At 29.4% G+C, this 22,699-nt stretch overlaps 1 protein-coding gene across 1 annotated transcript in view; it reads right to left on the reverse strand.

The window, feature by feature from the left end:
• The window catches only part of LOC136973224 (casein kinase I-like), a 49,681-nt gene extending 28,971 nt beyond the window's left edge, over positions 1-20,710 (reverse strand). The window contains exons 1-3 of the mRNA XM_067267928.1: positions 20,398-20,710; positions 2,779-2,819; positions 520-589 (exon numbers count right to left, since the gene is read on the reverse strand). Of these exons, the coding sequence (XP_067124029.1) occupies positions 520-589; positions 2,779-2,819; positions 20,398-20,605 (319 nt within the window). The 5' untranslated portion in view covers positions 20,606-20,710. The remainder of the gene's footprint in view (positions 1-519; positions 590-2,778; positions 2,820-20,397) is intronic.
• Between the last annotated feature and the right edge of the window lie 1,989 nt (positions 20,711-22,699).

The following is a 22,699-nucleotide window of genomic DNA, read 5'->3' on the forward strand; positions in this document are numbered from 1 at the left end:
CTTATAATCTGTCTGTGTTTTGATTGTAGTTTAAGACCATAGTACATAGGTATAGTGACTGCACCAGAATAAACTAATGTATGTCTGAAAGTGTTGGTTCTGATTGAATGCGTTTTGGTAATATATGCAAAATTATGTAGTATAGAGTTTCTCCTATTCATTTTGATGTGCATATTTTGAGTATTTGTGGTCTTTGCATAGGGTCTAATTCAGTATATTTAATGCTGGAAACCAATAGAAAAAAATGCTTGGATTTTACAAAAAAATATGTAAAATATGTAAATATGTAAAGATAAATTTTCTATCATTTCAGAAAATGACAATGTTCATGGTTCCGACGGAAGAAATTAGTGCAGAAGAGGCCATGATAGAATATCTAAATTTGTACCAAATACGTATTTATGATTTTATATTCTTAAATTTTCATCCATTTAAATTATTTTTTAAAAATTATTCTCTTAGTATTAAAAAATGATCTGTTAATTCAAAATCAGTATGTTGCATCAATTTTCTACTTACCATGATTGCCTAATAATTTATAAAACCTATATTCCAAATGTAACTGAGGAGCTTTTGATTTCATGGGTTCCTGAAATATCAAAATAAACAAAAATTTTGATTTTGTAATTACAAGTAGAATATAAAAATATAATTTTATAGGAAAGATTTTTCATAATTAATATGTTTCTTTAATTTATTGAAGTTTCACAATATTCAACATGCAAATAATAAATATTTTGAATGTACAGTACATCTGCAATTATCTATATATAATTTTGTAAGTTTTAATTTAATTTATAGGATAAAAAATTTTAGAATGAATTTAATAGTGTCTCTTTATATATCATTATAATTATATGTATCAAAGGATCTGTTTATTTTTTTGTATACCCAGGGTGCCCCAATGAAACTGTCACATTTATTAAATAAGATTTGTACCATCCTACATGAACAAATCAGCTGTTAAATGATGTGCGAGATGTGTTACTCATCTAGATATACCAATATTGCTGTTTGTGTAGAACCAGTAATTGGATTATGAAAATGGAGGTAAAATATGAAGTGGTGCCAGCTCTTCATCTAGAAGATCTGAAAGCCAAGGATATTTTAAAGTTATGTCTGGGAATGAACCAGAGGTTTATTCAAAGAACTGTAAAATGATATAGAAATACAGGGAAAGTCAAACTTACTTCTCAACATGGAAAGTGCAGATCTGTACAGATGCCAGAAGTTATTAAGTGGGTTAAGGAGCAACTCAGGCAAAACCCAGTACAGTCAGGAAGTCTGACCACTAACTCGATTAGCAAAATCATCAATACATTAAATTATGTAAAGTAATCTACAATTTTGTGCTTACAAAAAACAAAGTTCATGGCCTGACAGAGAAGCAAGAGGTTAAGATGAAAAGATGCAAGAAGTTGCTTTCATGTCATGCAAAATTATTGATTATTTTTTCTGACAAAAATTGTGCCAGCTGCAAAACACATTCAACAGCCAGAATGACCACATCTATGCAGATTCTCTAAAGTATGTTCCAAAGAACAAGGTAAAGTTCAGTACTTTCAGAACATACCCCAAGTCATGGTCTGGGTTGCTATTTCCATTTGTGGAGAAACACACACTGACACTGTTGGTATTCATTGAACCAGAAGTCAAAGTAAACCAGGATTACTATATCGCCATATCCTAGAGAGTTCTCTAAAGTTAAATGTGAGGAATATGTTTGGAGAAAACCATTTCTGCTTCTAGCAGGATTGTGCTATCATTCAAGGTCAAGCATGTTATATCCTGACTAGAGAAATACATGCCAGAGTTCATGCTGAATGAATAGCCTGCCTTATCTCCAGACCTTAACCTACTAGACTAGTGGTTCTCAATTATTTTGAAGTCGGGGAACACTAAACTTTCACATTTGTTTACCGCAGAACACTTACAATACATCAGCTTTAAAGCAGGGGTGGCAAACCTTTTTGAAATCAAGTGCATTCAGTCTAGTAGATGACAACATTGATGTCTGCTAATTACATTCCCATACAAAAATTATTTTACATTGTATTGATTTTGCAACAATTTTTAATTGTATATTTGTTTTTTTGCAGAACACTTGAAGTGGCTTCACGGAGCACCTGTGTTCTGCAGATCATGGATTGAGAACCACTATTTTAGACTACTGTATTTAGGGCTATATGCTGGACAAAGTCCACATCACAAATGTCCATCAAGGACTAAGTTAAAACCTATTTGATAAATATTTGGGAAAAAGTTCCAATAGATAATGTTTGAACCAAGTTTAACACATTCATTTAAAACTGAATGGAGGCAAAAGAACATACCAAACTCACTCAATGTTTTCATAATTTAAACTAATGTTCTATTCATATAAAAAATAAAGTTTAAAAAAAAAACTGTGTTTTATTGCTTAAGATAAGTGTGATAGTTTCATTGGAGTAATCTATATATGATAATAGTACAATATACTAAGCAATTTTTCTCCTTTTAAAATTAACAATTATTTATGTAATAAAAGTTTTTAAAAATCTCTTAATATACAGTTTATAATCAATGTAAATAATATCCAGTAAATTTTTTTACATACAAATGAATTTTCTTACAGCTTTAGCTAGGTGTAGAATATAATCAAGGTCAACTCTTACAAAAACAAATCCTTTGTTTTTCTTAAAGCTGTACACAGTATTTTAGTATAAAAATTTAGTTTGTGCAAAAATTTATATATTATATAAATTTTATTATAATAAAATAAATTTAAAGTAGACTCACCAATTTAATTGCTACATGTTCATTATTATATAAATTCTTTCCTAAAAATATTTTATTAAATATTAAAATAAAATATATATATATATATATATATATATATAAACTTTTGATTTTAATACTTTAATACTAATATAATTATAGCTAATCACGTTCATTATAATTAAAAACAAGTAAAACAACAGTTGCTTAACTACTTTAATATAAAGTTATCATTTAGGATTGTCATCCTATATGCTATGCTTATGCTCTGAAAGACAAGTTTTAGAAAAAAATCTGGCAACTTAGTTCTGAGACTCATTGTACTCTATCAAATAATCAATCTAAAATAGTAGCCAGTGCTACCCACATCAATCAATCTCTTACAACATTATTATTATTATTATTATTATTATTATTATTATTGTCATTTCAATATCCAATTATTAGTATTTAGTAAAAATAATATTGAAAAAAATCCAGGTTTCATTCTTCACAAAACATCTTTACAGTATGGAAATTGTTATTATATTATTTAAACAAGAATGAAAACAATCCAACTTCAATGGGCAAAACTTCAGAATTTTCTGATACCACTAAAAAACCAATATGAAGATTAGGTTACATTTTATATAGATAACACTTACAGGAATATCAAAAATGAAAAAGAATATAGGAAACATAAATTGGATATTTTTTAAGGTCAGAACTGCAGCTTTATCACAGGAAGTATTAAGCAGAAATGTCTAAGCAAGCAGGAACAAAGTAACTGTCACAAGCTGCCTTCAGAGGGATGCTACTTAGGACAGCCAAGAATACTATTAATAACATAAATCTCTAGTTAATAAGAGATAAGAAGATATTGTCACAAACTTAGATTTTAAAGCACTTTTACACACAAATGACACTTTTCTACTTTTATTTTATTTTATTGCATTGCATTTACTTTTTTTTTTATCTTATTTCCATTCTATTTATACTTAGCTTCTTAAAATAAAACTGATAAATAATTTGGATTCTTAAAATTGCTATAGTAACTGTTTCAAAACTATAGCATTCATATAGCATATAAATAAAATACACTGTATTTACTTAAATCTAAGACATCATCAAATCTAAGATGTACCTTAACTTCTAGAAACATCTTCACTTTATGTTAAACTCTTTTGAAACCAACACTGGATTTGATGCTCACATCTTACAATGTACAATCAACCTCAGTGCTTTTAAAAAGCATCAGAAAGAATGTTGCACAACTTTTCCTAACATCCAAGTACTTGTGTTGTTACTAAATAGATTAATGAGATTAAGCTAAGTTGACCTCTTAAATATTTGCTATTACAAATATTGGTTTATTAAAATTGTTAAAATGATGCAATGAAATTAGTGACAGAGAAATAAGATGCATGGTATCAATGAAGTTATATACACTTGTGTTAATGAAAAGTTAATCTTTATAAACTGAAACAGTGTTGTATAATTTATTTGTTTCCCAAACACTAATAAGTGCCACACATTTCAACACCTGGCATTTTTTCTCATCTTTATTTAGTTGAGACGTGTATTGTTACACGTTTCGGGAAAAATTAATCAGCAATGTTTTCTTTAAATATCTTTAAATTATAAAGAGTAATAACTAATAAAAGCAATTATTTTTTATGTTTTCAAAGTACAAATTCATTTTTAAAAAACTTGAATTTAATTGAATAAATTCTCTAAAAGTATTTTTCTATTTTCAAAAAATATATAATTGTAATAAGGAATATACCGTATTAGCCCGAATATAACGCGACCCCGAATTTAACGCGACTCCAAAATTTTCATAAAGATATTTAGAAAAAAAAATAATACTCATAAAAGAATTCAAAGAAAGTAAAATTCAATCAGATAAGCATTTATTTAGGTATTTATAGCTAATAACACAGGTTACATTCATGTCAATAAAATTAAGTAATGTAAAACAAAATTAATATTACGTAAGTAACAACAAAAAACGGAAATGCTTATTCAGAATCTGAACTGTTTTCAGAATGAGAACTCATTGACTTTCGCGTTAGGGGGTAAAGCGGGTCTATTGACAAATTTTCTCGCAGTAGTACGAAATTTGTACTGACTTAACTTGAATGAGTCATATTTCTTCCCCATTTACAAACAAACCCGATGGCAATCGGTGAAACATGAGATAAATTACAGCGAGTTGAAATTTGATATGTTTATTTTTTGCGTTTTACGTATCAAATTACATTAAATTCGACACAAATAAAGCATTTTTGTCAATATAGAAATATTTTACATTGTTTAAAAGTAGAGAAAATAAAGAAAAGAAAGATGTAATAAAATTGTGAAATTTTTGGCTTCGCTCGAAAAATTATTAAGATAAAAAATGGCGTCTGTGAGAGCCCACGTGACTAAAAGGCGGTCGAAAAATCACGTGACTAATGAACTTCGAACAAGCGGAGACATAGCCTTACTATAGTAGCGCTATGCAAACAAAAGCGCAGGCCTACTAACTAGATCACATGGTTGTTTTGAAGTGGTCGGTCGAGCCAGGTCTGACGTTCAGTCGCGTTTCAATCTCTGTAGGAAAATGTCCTTGTTTATATTACATTCCATTACTTAAACCCCGAATTTAGCGCGAGTCGATTTTTTAACGGAAAATAAATGGTCGAAAAATATCGCGTTATATTCGGGCTAATACGGTAATTATATTTGTTTCTTTTGATCATTTGGAGAAATGTGAACACCTTCAGACAAAAAGAACTGCTACCACCCTTGCGGAGTGCGAGGGTGGTAGCAATTACAACTGGTTTGCAGATGTCCATTGCTTGTATGAGCACAATTTTGTGTCATCATATTAACATGCTTTCATTATTGTTTGATATAATGTTTCAGCCAATCCCTCAAAAACAACCTTTAACTTTTTATGACCTGTCTGATTGTGAAAATAAGAAGTCATTACACCACACTTGAGTCTTAACATCCAGCTTTAGCTTTATTTGTGATGTCTTCATCATCATTATTGCCTATGAATAGAATCTTTCATGTATACTATTTCTGTATTATTATGGCATCAACTGACGAGGGACTACCAATAGTCCGAAATGCATATTGGATGTAATTTTAATATATTGTACATATTGTTTTTAATCTTTGCAAAATCTCTGTTTGTAATTTAAGTGTATATTGAATCTAATAAATTTTGTATTTGTGATAACTGGTGTGATAAGCCCTAATACAAATGAACTGTTTTTAAGTTAATATAATACATTTAATAAGTATAAGGGCAAAAAACAAAAACAATAACATTTATCTTTCTTTTGCTATATCCATGTCTTACTGCCATAAATCCATACTGCATTTACCACTCACTTTCAAATACATTATAATTGCTTTCACTCTCTAATCAGAGTTTTTCCCATACACTTTATCATGTATGCTCTGCAAACTTATTCCTTGAAAATTTCTAGAGTCACTCCTGCTGCTCTCCTCTATACAACAGTACAATTACTGCACTTTTCTAGAACATAAGGATTCTATTTTTCCTCAGCACATTTAATATAGTTGCATCAGCCATTCTATCACACAGTCAGCACAATAATTTAACATTTTAGCACTTATACCAATACACTTAATACATAATAATTCTTACATTTCAAATATTTGTATTGAAAGCAGTATTTTAGCATTATGTTTGCCACTTCCCTGGAATCATTGAAATTAAAATGCAAACTGCATTGTACATTGTGTATTGCTTTTGTACATGTACTGTACATTGCTTTTCCTAATTCCAATGCAACCTCCTATTTCTTTCATAATTTTAAATCTTTTGAAAATCAATAAATAAAAATAGATTCCTGTTTTAATAATTTTGACTTGCATCCAAAAGCATAGCAGTATTTATTTTTAACACTCATATTCGATTTTGCTCTGTTGCTCTCCATTTGCAATCTTCTTACTATATTCACTATCTCTTCCATTCTGTAATTCATAGCACCTCCACTAGAGGTCACCCACTTCTATTGAAGCAAATACAGTAATATCTATATATGAGTATAACTGGTTAATGAGGCCACCAACAGCAGTAACAATCCCACACTGACATTAGTATAAAAATATTAATTAATAATTTCAGTTATTTAATTTAAGTTTTAAAGTTTAAGAACCCAAAATTTAAATTAAAGAGCATGTTTGGTCAGTACAGAAAGAAGTGACTACAACCACTTTGGCAGCTTTTCTGTGATCTCCAGAGATAAAGGTAGATTGACAGTGACCTGAAATAATATGTCCAGTATGCAATGTAACAGGCTTAAATTGATGAAGATGCTAGAGATATACAAACTGAATAAGAAAGATGTTTGTATCAATTTTTGTAATGTGGAAAATACTTCTAATATGTGGAGGGTATTACATGAGGTATAATGGAAAGAGAATTCCTGTAGAGAATGCTCTTTAAGTTCATTAGTTTATTTTCTGATCTTGTTAAAAACAGCAAATTATAATTGCTTGGTCTGTAATTTAAATTTTGTCTTCTCAAAACTTTAAAATTTATGTTATTCTATATGACATTTGAGAATGTTTTTTTATTCTAGTTTCTGAATTTTTGAAGGTTTTGTAAATATAAATTCTTCTTCAAATGTTTCAAATATGTTTGTTCTAATATAACATATTTCAATTTGCCAATGATGATCAGTTAAATTGATCAAAAACTTTGATATTAAACTACTGTATTGCTGAAAGTTCAAGCTGTATTTTATAAGATATACCGTAAAAATAATTTTTTTTCATTGTATACAATCTTCATATTTTCAAGGACATGTCATTTTTTATGGACCATAAGAGGTTGAAAAAAAGCCTAAGTGTAAATAACAAAATGAATTTATTACCAAAAGTTAGGTACAAACATGGTTACTTTTCAACATAATCACTGAGAAGATTGAGACATTTGTCATATCTGTAGATAAGCTTTTCAATCCCCTCTTCATAGAAAGTTGATGCCAGTGACTTGAGTTGTTTTGAAGAACATCTTTAGTGCCCTCCTAGCCACGTTTTCAGTTCAGGAAAGAGGTGGAAGTCACTCAGTGCTAAATCGGGGCTATAGACTAGATGTTTAAAAAGTTCCAAGCTGGGTTGACATCTTCACACACCTTTAATGTGTGAAGACTTCCACCTCTTCCCTGAACTGAAAACATGGCTAGGAGGGCAGAGATTTGAGACTAAAGACGATCTTCAAAGCAACATTAAGGCCCATCTCAAGTCACTGGCAGCAACATTCTATGAAGAGGGGATTGAAAAGCTCATCCACAGATATGACAAATGCATCAATCTTCACAGTGATAATGTTGAAAAGTAACCATGTTTGTACATAACTTTTGGTAATAAATTCATTTTGTTATTTACACTTGTTTTTTTTAATGGACCATCGGAGGTTGAAAAAACTGCCCTCGTATTTTTATAGCTTTTACATATAAGAATTCAGAAATTGAGTTTCATTCTCCCCAAGGACATTAATGTACAGAAGCTTTTGTCTTTTATACAATAACTTTGTATTTAATTCAATTTTAGGTACTACATGCTGTTAGGAATTAAGTTGTTTTGACCAGTTATATATACTGAGATTAAAGAAATTAAATAGAAGCAAAGTATAAATTACAGATCATAGTGAATAATGTCTGTTCAACTTCTCTTAACTCTCATTTCCATGGTACCAAGTACTCATTCAATTTTCAATTAAATAATTTTTGTGTTCAAGTTGTTATGTATAAGATTTAGGAACAGGTAATGCAAGGAAACAATTTTTTTAAAAATAACATGACTAAGTTCAACTTTTCAAAACAATCTGGTGTTCAAATGAAATCTAAGGCCTACGCTCATATCGGAAAGAACAACTAAAAGAGAAAAATCAAATATTACAGTTTTTACATTTTCAGTTTGGAACCAATATAACTGAACACAAATTTGATAATACAGTCAGTCAACTTGTGTTAATACAAATTGCTAGGAGAACAGTAGTTAGTTTTACTTTATTAAAAATTCATATTAACAATTTTCAAGGTCAAGGTTGTATAATTATGGCTCAACAGACAATAAAAATCTCAAATGTAACACAGTATTTTGAATTAATTCACTAAATAAAGTTAAGTAATAATAAATTTATTAACAAAAACAAAATTCTAAATGATTTTTCAAATCAAACAATATAAGAAGGAGACAGTATTCACCATTTAAGTGTGGAACAGTATATCAGCATGGTTGAACAAAACAAAGCTAAAAGAAATTTGTAATTTTTTTTGTTCAGTAAACATTTTTTACAAGTCAATTTTAACTTGCAATGTTAAAAACAGCAATTCAAGTTGGATGAAGAAGAAATAATTTACATATCAAATGCAATGCAAGTGTGAACACTATCTTGATATAGTCAAATGATTATCATATGTAATGCATTATAAAGAACAATATTTATAAGAACTATGTTTTCTATACATTGTACTGTGTTTTGTCAACATTTTTATTGTTGTATAAAGAAAACAGAGTTCATACACAATTCCTAGTAAAGGCAGTAAATTTATTTGTTGCATTGTTGCTCACAAACTCATTGCTCACCAACTTGAACTGCTGAATTCCTTTAATAATTTTTGTTAATAGCTAAAATGTTTGTTAGTAAGTTAATTGGAATTTGTAATGTTTAATATCAAGTAAAAATATGGACTGATTTAGATTTTTTTTACAGTGTTTTAGTGTCATTTGGAGAATTGGTTGAGGTTATTTAGATGGACTGGTAACAAGTTAGAATTTCTCTCATTGCTTAATTTCTCACAATGGAAAACCTTTATGATATTCATATTATTTTCAGAAACACATTAGTTTCAGATAACTGGGTGTAGTTATATTTATGTTGTCTTTTATATTGCTGTTGTTCACTGTTAAATTTATCTTATTACATTTAGTATATTCTTTATAAAGCCAAAAGTTTATATTCATAATATATTTTAAAAATTAAATGATAAAAGATATGGCAGAAAATTGAATGAATAAATTACAAAAGAATAATTCTATTTTGTCTTCTTGAAAATGATTCCTAAACATTTTGCACATCTGCTACAAGACTTGTTCAGACATATCCAGTAATTTAGTTGAGTAGTTTAATGAAACAATTTAGTTAAATAAGTCCATTAAATTTAGTTTTCTTAGCCAACTAGTGACCCTTCCCACCATCACTAACCAATTAAACACATCCAAACAGAACTATTTTTAATTGAGTTCATTAGTTCAATATTTCATGTAGCATTCAGTCAGATAGTACTAGATCCAGAAGTACCTAAAGAGGGGCTAACTAAAAAATTAATAATATTTGAATACTTAATAAGTAGCTTTTATTAACAGGTGCATGATGGTCCAATAAACCATATTTGCCATTGTAAATGTTTTGAAGTTCAAACAAATTTTAATTTTTCTCTTTGGTGTAGATAGAGAGGACTTAATCCCATGTATCTGCCATTGTAATCAGTGCTGTAAAAATACAATCAAACCTCAGGTTTTGAACTTAACTCATTCCTAAAAGTTGTTTGAAAACCAATTTGTTCTAAAACAGAAACAAATTTTCCCATAAGAAACAATATAAAATGGATTAATTCGTTCCCAACCACCAAAACAAAGGCCTTTTTTCACCTTTTTAGCTGTATTTCATGCATCAAAATGCTTACAAATGCAATATCAATCATCAATTCATCTTTATTTGTATTAGGCCTTGGCCTGTTACAAGGGGAGTTTTGTTTAACATTCATTAAATAAGCAATTATGTAGTTACAAATTTTTTAACAAAATTATACAAGTTATAAATAGATTTTAACGTAGCCACATGGAAAAAATAGACATTTCTTTTTCGAGGAGCACTCATTTAAATTATTTAAATCGGAACTTTGTCTTAGGAATATTGTTTTTTTCGCATCCACAAACCAGATAGAATTTAGAGAAGTTTTCTAAACACCTCGGACATACAATTTTAGAATAGATATAAATCTTGTTATCAATGGTTATTATGTCATTATTAAGGCGAAGCTGGATGAAGAACCCCTTAACACCAAAGGGAAAATTAAGCTACATATAATTATTGATATTAGGTATTATATTATATGAATTCGGCAGATTTCGTGTTCGGATATCCTCCACGTCAAGTATCAATGAATTCTCCATTACATTTCTAGTTAGTTGTTTACATAATTCTTCACTAATCTCCGGAAGGTGTATAAACGGGCCCATCGAAATCCAAAATTGTTAATTACTCTGGTCAGCTGACTTACCCAGTTCTTTCTCGATTCTGTTTGTAATGATTTCCGATATAATTGGTTCAAAAAAACTAAATAACAGCCGACCACTAAAAAAGACTCTGGTTTAATTCCACCAATGCGAATATAAAACTGGAAGTAGTATGTGATTGCACTAGATGACCAACCGATTTCCTAATTAATAGTAACAAACCTCCAGCTGGTCGACCAAATCTTTGTGGCCTTTGAGCATTTTGCTATATAAAATCCAAAACTTATCTTCTAGGGATCTCTTCCTTATCTTATTTATATCTAATATCCAAGTCTCTGTAAATCCTATTACTTCATGCGATTGTAAAAACTGTATGACAGGATCTTTATAGATTTTTTTAAATAGACCTTGGATATTCCAAAAGCTTATACTTATTTTGTTTAGGATAGCCTGAATATTTTCTTTGACTTGGTCTGGAGGTAACGAGTTTAATGAACTCTCCTGGTGAAGATTACAATTTTCCTTAATATTAGTCAGCTTTTTAACCTCTAGTTCCAATCTTTCTTGCTCACGACTCTCTGTATCAGCAGTCTGGCGACTCATAAAAAATAACTGATCTGAATTACTTCCTCCAAATTTAAATCGTACGTGAAGATATTACCATCTTTTATGAAATAATCGTCTCTGACCGTTATTTTATGTCCCTTTGCCTTTTCTTGACTTATCGTTAAGGTTAATTTTTTTCTTCTGATCCTGGATCTCTTACATAGATCTGCTATAAATAGAAACTTTCCCTTTCCTATACTTGCTAATTTTGATCTTTTTTTCCAAAATTCTCGCAAAATCGAGTTTCTTTCATAGATTGAGCTTAACGTAATTTTCACAATGGATTTATCGTCCCCACTTGACACTCTGACCAAACTATCAGGCAAACAATCAGGTAGTCCTAGTTTATTCTTAATATAATAATTAATCTCATTCGTGAGATCGTTTGTCTTAAACGGGAAGTTCAGGACTATAATATTGTTCTTTACCTTCTCGTTTCTCAAAGAATCGATTTGAAACTCCAGCTTACCTTGCAGTTGTTTACCAGTCTTAACTATCTGGTCGAGATCGGTTACTTTCTGGAAGGCTTTATCCAATTCCTCTCTCAATTCTCTATTTTCTTTCTTTAGTGAGGTTACTTCTGCTTTTATCGTACTTAAATCTGAATTTAATTGCGTAAACTTTTCCTGAATCAAAACGTATATTCCTTTTAAAGTATATTGAGTCTCTTCCGTTTCGTATTCATCCTCTTCCGCTACCAATCCAAAGTAGTCTTGAATGTTTGAGTCTCTCACTATCCCACTTTTAGTTATAGAGGGAGTTTCTACAATTTGTTCTTGTTCACCATGCATCAGATTCAATAACTCATTTCCTCTCGCTAATTCTTTCGCACTACCTTTCCGGGGTCTTCCACGCCCCTTTCTTTGCATATCTGCACGATCCATCTCCTGAGGAGATCTAGCCAAAGGGCCAGGGTTAGACTCTATCCCCGCAATTTGCAATAAGCACCTTATTAAACTTAATCTTAAAATATTTGTGTATTCGTAAACTTTCTGATACACCATATTCAATTACTTTCCACAAAGCTACAATAGAACGTCACTTCTAACCCCGAATAAAAAGTCACCAACACCGTCCACGACTCCCCCCACAAATGCAATATAATATAATGTTATCTATATCTATTTTATATATACATTGAAGCAAAATGTTCCATCATCACCAACCAAAACCATCACTTTACAAAAAAGAGCTATAAATAGTGAGACTTGATTCTGCCTGAATGAATTATAACCAAATCAATTAACACTGGCAACAAGCACTTTATCCACACTCTACAAAACATTATGTTTCAATTGCTTTGAATTTAATTTTTAATTAATTAATTATGATTATATTTTTAATTTTTGTTTCGTTTCAGTGTAAGAACCAGAGTTTTAATTATTTTAGTTTTAATTAACTGGCTACCTAGTATTAATAAATATTAAATTAAATATTAACATTAAAATATATATTATATTATATTAATAAATTTTTGTTATTTAATTTGAGTTAAGCACCTTTAAACATGGATTTGTGGATTCATTTATCCGCATGTGCATTGAGATCTAATTTGAATAACAAAGTCATTGATGGTTTGTGTCATGATGTCTAATTACGTGAGGCAATCTTGGTACCACTAACTTCTGAATCAGTTGATTGATCCTGACCAATTAACTCCTGACAGCTAGACCAATCAATGACAGGGAGTTGATTGGTCAAATCATTGACTTTCTTTAATACGGGAATTATATGAAGTTGACCGCCTGTCTTTCTAATCTGTGAATGGCTGAGTAACTTGTTTCACAACTGAGTTATCATACTGCAACCTGAGAAAATATGGCATTCAAAATTTTGTTCATAAAGAATAAAAATACTCCAGAAACTGGGATGGGTACAGGTCTCCATAATCCACAGTATTTGTTTGTAAACCAAATTGTTTGAAAACTAGAAGTTTGATTGTATACATCTCTATCTGTCTCTATCTTTTCATACTCAGCTGTACTAGTCCAGACAATTTTTATGCACTAAACTATCTACTATATAAAACTGGAAAACTGGGCAGTCTCTGTCACAGTATGCCAAAAACAGCCACTAGGGGCACCCCTAGCTATTACAGTAGACTCCCCTATAACATGGGTTCATATAACACTGATTCGTATAACATAGCGAAAAAATTGCGATCGTGTTTGTATAACACGCTAAAAGAGACTTGTATAACACGGTAAAATGTCATCATTGGCTCAAGTCGTGACAGGATTGGTCGAATCTGGACCAATAGTGGATATTATACAAACTGTTGAGTTTAAACAAGCACTGGACCTACTAAAATACATTTATTATTCAACAGCCATAAAAATTATATTTTTATTAATGATGTCGCCAAAGTTAAGTTATTTTTCTGCAAAAAATTCGCTGATCAGGAAACACGTGCCCACCATTCGATGAGCCGCTCCGCGATGAAAACAAGCTTAAGCAATGGCACACTCGGTTGTCAAATGGTGCACACTCGGTAAGTAATCCTACAATTTTTTGTTTATAGCATAGTTTATATGGATTATTCCCAAAAAATTATACGTGATTTGGAAATGTTGAGTCAAATTAGTCTAGAATCGATTAATTTTATGGAAGAAAACCTTTCAAACAGCCGTAGCCCCTAACTGCACATGTGCCAGGCTGTGATTGGCTCACATATTTAAGTGACTCGCACAACACGAATTCATATAACACAGAATGTATCTACTGTGTTATAGGAGGGTCTACTGTATTTTAATTAACAATAAATTCAGTTTTTTTGCATAACAATATTAAAATAACAATAAATGCAGTTTTTTGCATTTGAAGGGTATGCCATGAGAATGCACATTAAGAAGGGATTTTTTAAATTCCTTCCACGAGGGAGAAGATTAAGAATTACCCTGAAGAACTCTGCTTCTACTGTACTATTTTAGATGTGGTTTTTTTGCATTTTTGACTGCGTTTTAGTAGGGTATGCCATGAGAAATTCAGTGTATTATTATTTGTATTTGTAATATGAATTTATTATTTATACTACGGAATGACACCGCTGCTGCTAGAATGCCCACTAGGGAGTGTAGTAAGTTTAGTGATCCTAGTTTAGTAATAAGTGGCTACTAACCACTCAACAAAATTACTAGATGTGTATGAACAAGCCTTAAATATTACAAAGTAAGAATTTCAAATTTTAGGAAAACTATACTAATAAAAATCATCTTGCTGTAATTATATATATTAGACATTTATTAGAAACCAATATGTTTTTGTAATTCAGGATTTTCTTAAAAATATAAACAACAATAACTTCAAAAATTAAAAAAAAAAAAAAATATTTGAATTTACTTAAAAAGCAAACCTCTACAATAATCCAAAACAAACAAATTGACTACAAACTGCATCTTCTAAATGTGACAGAATTTATTCCACTGCTGCAGGAATATACAAAAAAATTAATAATAATAAAAATTTATTCAACAAAGTATTTTTGGCTTATGTAACAGCAATTGCAAATTTACCTTGATTGATTTATATTTTTGGTAATGAAAATGAAGCAGAATTTTTCAAAAGATAAGCAATTTCTGCTGATTAAATAAAATTTTGAAATTCTAGATTATTACCAAATTCAAAATATTTCTATGCTATTTTATTAGAGTTGAACAATTTTCATTAAGAAGGAATTTAATGTGTATTGTCAAACCTTGAAAAGGACAAGGCACCTGAGATACATACAACTCGAGAATAATCTGTGGCCTTCAACACCTATTCTCCTGCTATTCAAGAAGTCTTAATTGATAATTTATTGGCTACTGATCTATCTTATCAAATTCTTATATACTGTACTGAGATACTAAAAATTTTGTTAAGATAAAAACAATGTAGTGCATTATTTTTTCACCATACTTAAGTTAAACAGGATCAATTTTTGGAATTTTTATTTAGAAATGCTTGTTAATATACTGTATTAGTAATAATTGGCAATGCAACTGCATGATAAGCAGGAATTGGGGGTTTGAGTTCCACTCCAGCCAATTCTTTTCTTCCAGAGTATTCTAAATTAAAATTAAAAATTAATTAATTTATAATTATTAAATTTATTATAAGATGGTGGCCTAACCACTACCTCTAGCTAAATTGCTTTAATTCATATTATTAAATAGTCTTAACCAATTTAATCTAGCCTGATAAAAATGCAGCAGATCATTTGGTATTAGAAATGCTTATATCAAAGGGGCGTCGAAAGAGACATTTTCATTATACATTCTTAAATTCCAAAAAGAAAGACATTGCATATGTGCCAATAGGCTACAATATATAGGCAAATCCTTGGCTTTTGGCTAACTCACTCTTTTATAAATAATATTTAAATACCCTAAACTGCTTTTTATATGTCAAATTCATACAATCATGCATTTTTGGTCAACAAAACAAAATTTCAATCTATCATGCAATGGCATTGGTTTTGATGTTATTGATACCAAAACTGAAAAGAAAATTCAGTTTTGGTTTGGTAACATCAAAATCATTTGTTAAAGTTAATTTTTATTGTCTGTTTTCTGTTTAATCTAATGTTTTAAGATTTTAAATATTTTATGCACTGTAAAAAACAACTTGCCTATCTTAATGTGATATTTTATAATTTTTCTTTAAAATTCTTCTGGAAAGAAACTCACTTTATACAGTCAAACCTGTTTTTATGCGCTCTTTTTATGTGCGATTTTTATTTGTGCGATTTTTTTAATGCGAATTTTTAATTTGTGCGATTTTTTTAATGCGAATTTTTAATTTGTGCGGTATAGTTGGCGACTAGTCTCGTGCGATTCGTCATGTCTTACGTTGACTTATTATAGCTAAATAAACTTATTATAGCATAAATGCACTTATTATAGTAATATTATTGCATGAATATGCGAAAAATGAAATAATTTACTTTTTAAGTCAACAAAACACCACCTGGACAAAAATATGTAAAACAGACGATAGACCAGACGATGCAGTCAAGTGCTGACATCTGTTGTCAATAAATTCTATTTCGTACGGTTTTGAGTTATTCTCTATGTGAGACTTTTTTTATGCGGTCCCTGTTGACCGCATAAAAAAAATATTTTTTAATTGTGTCGCGAAAACTATTATTTACAGCCATTCGTGAAGTTTCGTGAGATTTTTTTTAATGCGTTTTTTTTAATGCGGTCCCTATCCCCCGCATAAAAACAGGTTTGACTGTACTTGTGTTTTGCTATTATTCAACGTCCATACATATTTTTAGGAATGCATTACATCCAAAAGTCAAATTAGCTGTATATATATTGTAATACATATACACATACATACATACATACATACATACACACACACATACATACATACACACACACACACACACACACATATACACTGCCCCAAATACTAATTGTTCAAATCTCTGTTTGCCCAGTTGAGATATTCAGAATTTCAGCATTAATTGTCTTTATGTCACATCACATCCATTCCTATCATAAAGTTTCCATCAGTTCATAAAGCAAATAACTGAACTTACTCAGGTGTGTGTGTGTGTGTGTGTGTGTGTGTGTGTGTGTGTGTGTGTGTGTGTGTGTTATTTATTTAAATTATATTTATTTATGTTTTATTGATGTTCTAGAATATTTATACTTAATTTCATTTAAGTTTGGCCATAATCAGGAAAACGATCTATCTATTTATCTTCTGCATCAGTAATATGGATAATGATACCTATATAATTTTTACTAATACACCAGAAGGGATGCAAAGAAGAATCTTGTAAATCCCTAATTTTTCAAGAAAAATGAAAGGATCCCTATTGTTTGTAAGTAATCTTCAGAAAAGAAGAGGACAAATGGGTAACCTATAATCAGATTTTTCTAAAAAAAGTGTGCTAACTTTCACAACACAGCACCTATAAAAGCAATAGAAATTGATAAAAATTTAAATACTGGCTTAGTATACATTGTTGGACAAAGAAAATGTATCTTACAGGCTGAGAGAATTAAACTTGCCAAAACTGTAACCTGCCTTCAAAAGAATGAAAATAACCCATTTTAATTGAATAGTAACTCCAAGCTATGTAGAAGGCAACAAATACACACAATGTATTAAAACAGTAACAACAACATTCAAACTTGTGAAAGTCGTCAAAAACTAAAAAAGTTTGATAGCTTTTAGAAAAATAAGTTCCAACAACACTTAATTTCTCCATAACAAGAAATGGTTAAAATAGTAAGTTATAAGAGCAAATTAAAAGATAAACAGATTAAAGTAACATCTAGGCTACAATATTCTATGGAATGAATATAACAGTAAAACAATTAATGCATGCACAACACATTTATACATACCTACAGTATATACGTAATATATTATTTCATTTATTAAACTTTAGTAAATACTTTAATTTCTAACAGAGATCTATTCTATACATCAGGGAAAAAAAGGATCTTGAAGAGAAATAATGAATTAGAAACAAACAAGTCAGGAAGCTACAAATAAGTTATAGTCTGTCCATGGAAAGAATCAACTTGAGAGCAATGTCATGCATGATGTCGCTTCAGTTAAACCAATCAGCACATTCCCTAACAATATTAATCATTTTTCACTTAATGTCAGGCAATGTGTGAATTTTATTTTCTCTCACTAGACGGCAGAACGACTTTTCCATTAATTGCATTAATTTTTTATAGCATGTATTAACTGTAAAGAATCAGGCATTTAATAACTACTATAATGAACTTCCTCATATTCCAATACCAGAACACGAAGCTTTCCGTAACACATATAACGACAGTGACATGTTTAATTAACAAATGGGGAACATACTGGAAGTGACTTGCCACAACTAAGTGATCAATGGCTGATGCTCATTGGTTAATACCAAGTTGATTCTTTCCATAGACAGACTATAGCCACTAAACAAAAGAACAGATAATAGTACAAGTGATAACTTAATCTATGTAAAAGCAAAAAATTAATAATATTACAGTTAAAGTAAATGAATAAATTTTTCTGCTATTACTTTAGTTATGTAAAATGGAATTTTGCACCTGAACAAAACCTGCTTTGAAAAACTTTCATTGATAGGGAAGAAAGAGAGGAAAGGAAAGTAATATTTCCTAAAAAATGCTAAAATTACAAATTTAAAAATGTAACACAGTTGGAACCGAGTTCAAAAACCAAATAATTATACCTTTCGGCATTTTTCCAAATATTCTTGTTGACAAACATTTTTTGGGTTTTTCTTTGTCAACAAGAATATTTGAAAAATGCTGAAAGGTATAATTATTTGATTGCTAAATTACAATTTGTCAATTCTGCTTCCAGAATTTTTTTTATAAAAAAAAAGAAATGACATAAGTTGTGCAAAAGTTTTAACTCATTAATATACCAGATAAATAGAAATTAATAGCCTTTCTTAGTAGAGCAGGCTTAATAGATATGGAATAAAGTGATATAGTGTATTGAATTGGTTAAATATATCCTTAATCTCTCATTTTATAATTTTGTAAATTTATAAGATTTCACAGAGCCAGTTACAGGCTAATTTCGTTTTTAAGGTTAGAAAAAACTATTTTTTAAGTATATTAAGAATTTGTGATCCCTCAAAATAAAATATGAAATCGTTAACTAAAATTAATTTTAATGTTTCGAAAAGTGGTTTTACTTATATAGCTACAAAAACTTATTACTTCTACTTTATGCTGACTTAATACCTTAAGTCAGCATAAAATAGAATACTAAATGAAAAGATCATTGACACAATTAATTCAATAATTACATACAATTTACAAAAAGAAAAAAAATCAATGAAAGTACTAAAGTAAATTTCTGAAGACCGAAGTCTGCCCAAAAGGGACCACCATTTATTTACTTTGTGTTCCAGACTATACTAATCGCCATCAGACAAAAATTTACAAATGAAAGTACTAAAATTTCCTCATTATTTATGCTTATTATGTATTATTAATTTAATAAAACTGATGATTAAGATAGTTACTCTTTATATTAAGATATGCAGCAACTGTCTGATTCCATTCAAATGAATAATTGCTATAATAAAAAAAATCAAAACATTTCAATATAAATTATTAAAACTGATATAATTTTTCCTTTCTAGAGATGCAATCATCCACATTTACATTTATATCAACAATATAACACTAAATACACCAATATATCTCTAAAACGTCAAAATAAAACTAAAATAATTTAGAATATAAAAACTTTAATAATTCAAAATAATCTAATGAAAATAAAAACTGTAAATTGTAATTTATACGAATAAACTTGCTTAAAATTTAATAACATAGTAATAAATATATTCATTTTTTAGTAACCTATTCAATTGCATGTTATTTTTGAATGTTTTTCACTTGAAACACTATTAAGCACATATTTATTATATGTGAATAACTCTGGATATGTTTTTAAAATCATAATTTAAGAGAATTCAAATTAACAAGCTACTTCTGAGAATGTATTCAAATAGTATTATTCATATCTCACTCATCAAAAATCTATGATCATTTCCTTAGAAGTTATTTATTCCGAGTATTCTCAGATCATCATAACTTTTAATTATTCAACTCGATATGGACGAGAACAAATATATAATTTTTCAATTATTCGAACCGATTTTACTGTTTTAATATACGTGCATAAAAGAAAATCGGTAGTGATGTAAAACGATGTAGCAAACATTAACACATAACTGAAATTGATTATTTTATAGAGATTGGCGGCAATTAAATAGTCAAAATTAAATCAATTACATAAACATACCGAGTCTTAATTCTCCGAAATTTCCGCAACCGATTTTTTTCCCCACTTTAAAATTGGGTCCAACCATCAATACTCCAGAAGAGGAACAATGTTGCCTGGGTTGTCTTTCGTAATTTCTTACATTACTAGCTAATTTATTCACTCTCCTCGGCAACTCTTCAGCCTTTCCATCTCGTTTTTGCATTTTTTTCGGACGGTCCTCTTTCATTCATTTGCCGAAATCCGTTTCTTTCGCGTTGTTTTCATTCCTACAGAGATAGCCTTTCTCACGTAAACATTTTTAATGCAGCAATCAGATGACGTCACGATTGGAGAAACAACATTCGCCGATCACTTGTAGATTTTTTCTCATTAAATATTTTTCGTGATTATTAGTTTTTTTAAAATTATTTCAAATTATATTTAAATGTGTTTATATCTTAAAATAACTATAATATCAATCAGATGTCCGTCTATGGTTATATCAGAATATACTTAAGGTATTTATATATGTGAGACTCATAAATTATGATAATAGTCATTTCTTTGTCTTGGATATTTATTCAGTTTTGGTAATAAAAAGAGCAATTTTCAATTTCTAAATTATTTTAAGTCCAATAAATAAAACCGAACAGAAATTTGCCAAAGTGTTTTTAGATTTAAAACATCAAAAATTCGATTTCAATGTAATTCATTATATTGTAATTGTTTTAAAGCCTTTAATACATTAAGAATCTCAGCTGTCGAGAAAAATAAAATTAACTTTGTTGTTAACCAAAAATAACAATATACTATATTTGCCGTTGTATCAGATGCAATTTTTTTACCCGAAAAATACTGTATGAAAATCGAGTGCGCCTTATACGCCGGCAAATATGTTTCTTTTTATTTCGAAAATATTATACATAGTTGTTGCAATGTTGTCAGTGGCGCGTTATAGATTCGTAGGGCCCGGACAAAATTTGATTTAGAGGGTCTCATTGTTTTGACTTCAAACATTTTTGTTCGGGGGATTTTGAGGGTTAATTATTTTGGGGAATAATGAGGAATAATGAATGTAAAACATATGTAAATGCTGTCAAGAAGGAATGTAAAAAATGGAAAAAATCATATGTGATGTAATAGATGACGTTGTTTTGTAATTTTAAAACATTATAGTTTTTCATATGGAGTTCCAATCTATTAACTATTAATTAACTTTCAAATCTTTACGTAACCCATCTTTCGCTTATACGTTTTTCTTAATTTGTAAATTGTTATGAATTTTTTGACTTTTTAGTAACATGTTATAGGCTACATTTTATACAAGTTTTATTTTTAATATCTTTTTTGTTATTTCTATTTCGCTATTTCTTATTGTCTACTTTAATAATGCTTAATAAGACAGATTGAACAAGTTATAATCATTTTGTAACGAAGGTCTGAAGTGATTAATATTTATAAACATGTTATAATACATTCTGTATCAGTTAAGTAACGGATATAGTTTGTCAGATAAACAGGCAATAGCACATCTGTTCAGTCCCGTTCATCTGTTTGAAATATATTAGAAACTGTTCATTAACAAATCCAACTTTCCTTTATGTTTACTATTCATGGTACTTATCTACGAGTATATCTGTCTACATCGAACCTAACCTAATCTGTACAGTGATTCTGCAATAAAGGATGGAAAAAACTTAAGCCTTTGGCATACTTTCCTTCCTTTATATTGAAAAGAAAACACTTTTATAGTAGTGAAAGATTGGAAGACACAACTTAAAAATAGATTTTTGAGCCAATCGATTATTATTTTGTTATTAATATTTGTTTCGGATAGCAAAACTAAAGTGGGTTAAACAAACCATAGTCCATACAATGAAAATTGTAAGAGAGAAAAGGGAGCACTGAAATGTTTTTAAGCCATTCCAATAATTTAATAATAATATTATTATTAATTCTCTGTAATCAGCAGTTAAAACGAAGACTATATATATAATGAACCTTTAATAAATGCTTTTAAAAATTCTTTTTAATTTCCTATCTATATCTCAAGAAAGCATACCGGACGAACACTAAAATTCGAAAAACACACTTTTTAAAATTTTATTTTTAATAATTTTTCATAGTGTATATGAAAATTGCTTAAATATTTAAAGTATAATACACATTTTTTATTTGGCCGAAAAACTAAAATAGTTTTAAGTACGAAAAACATAAGGAGAACGATATTCGGGCCCTTTTCTCTTTAGTTGCTAACAAATTTTTCCCGCACTATGTGGTGGAACACCCGGAAGAGTAACCTTGATTACTTCGAGCTGTCAATGGAAATGTATCTATTTCT

The sequence above is a fragment of the Centruroides vittatus genome, unplaced genomic scaffold, assembly GCF_030686945.1.
Source record: "Centruroides vittatus isolate TY-2023 unplaced genomic scaffold, ASM3068694v2 contig_3118, whole genome shotgun sequence".
NCBI lineage: Eukaryota > Metazoa > Arthropoda > Arachnida > Scorpiones > Buthidae > Centruroides > Centruroides vittatus.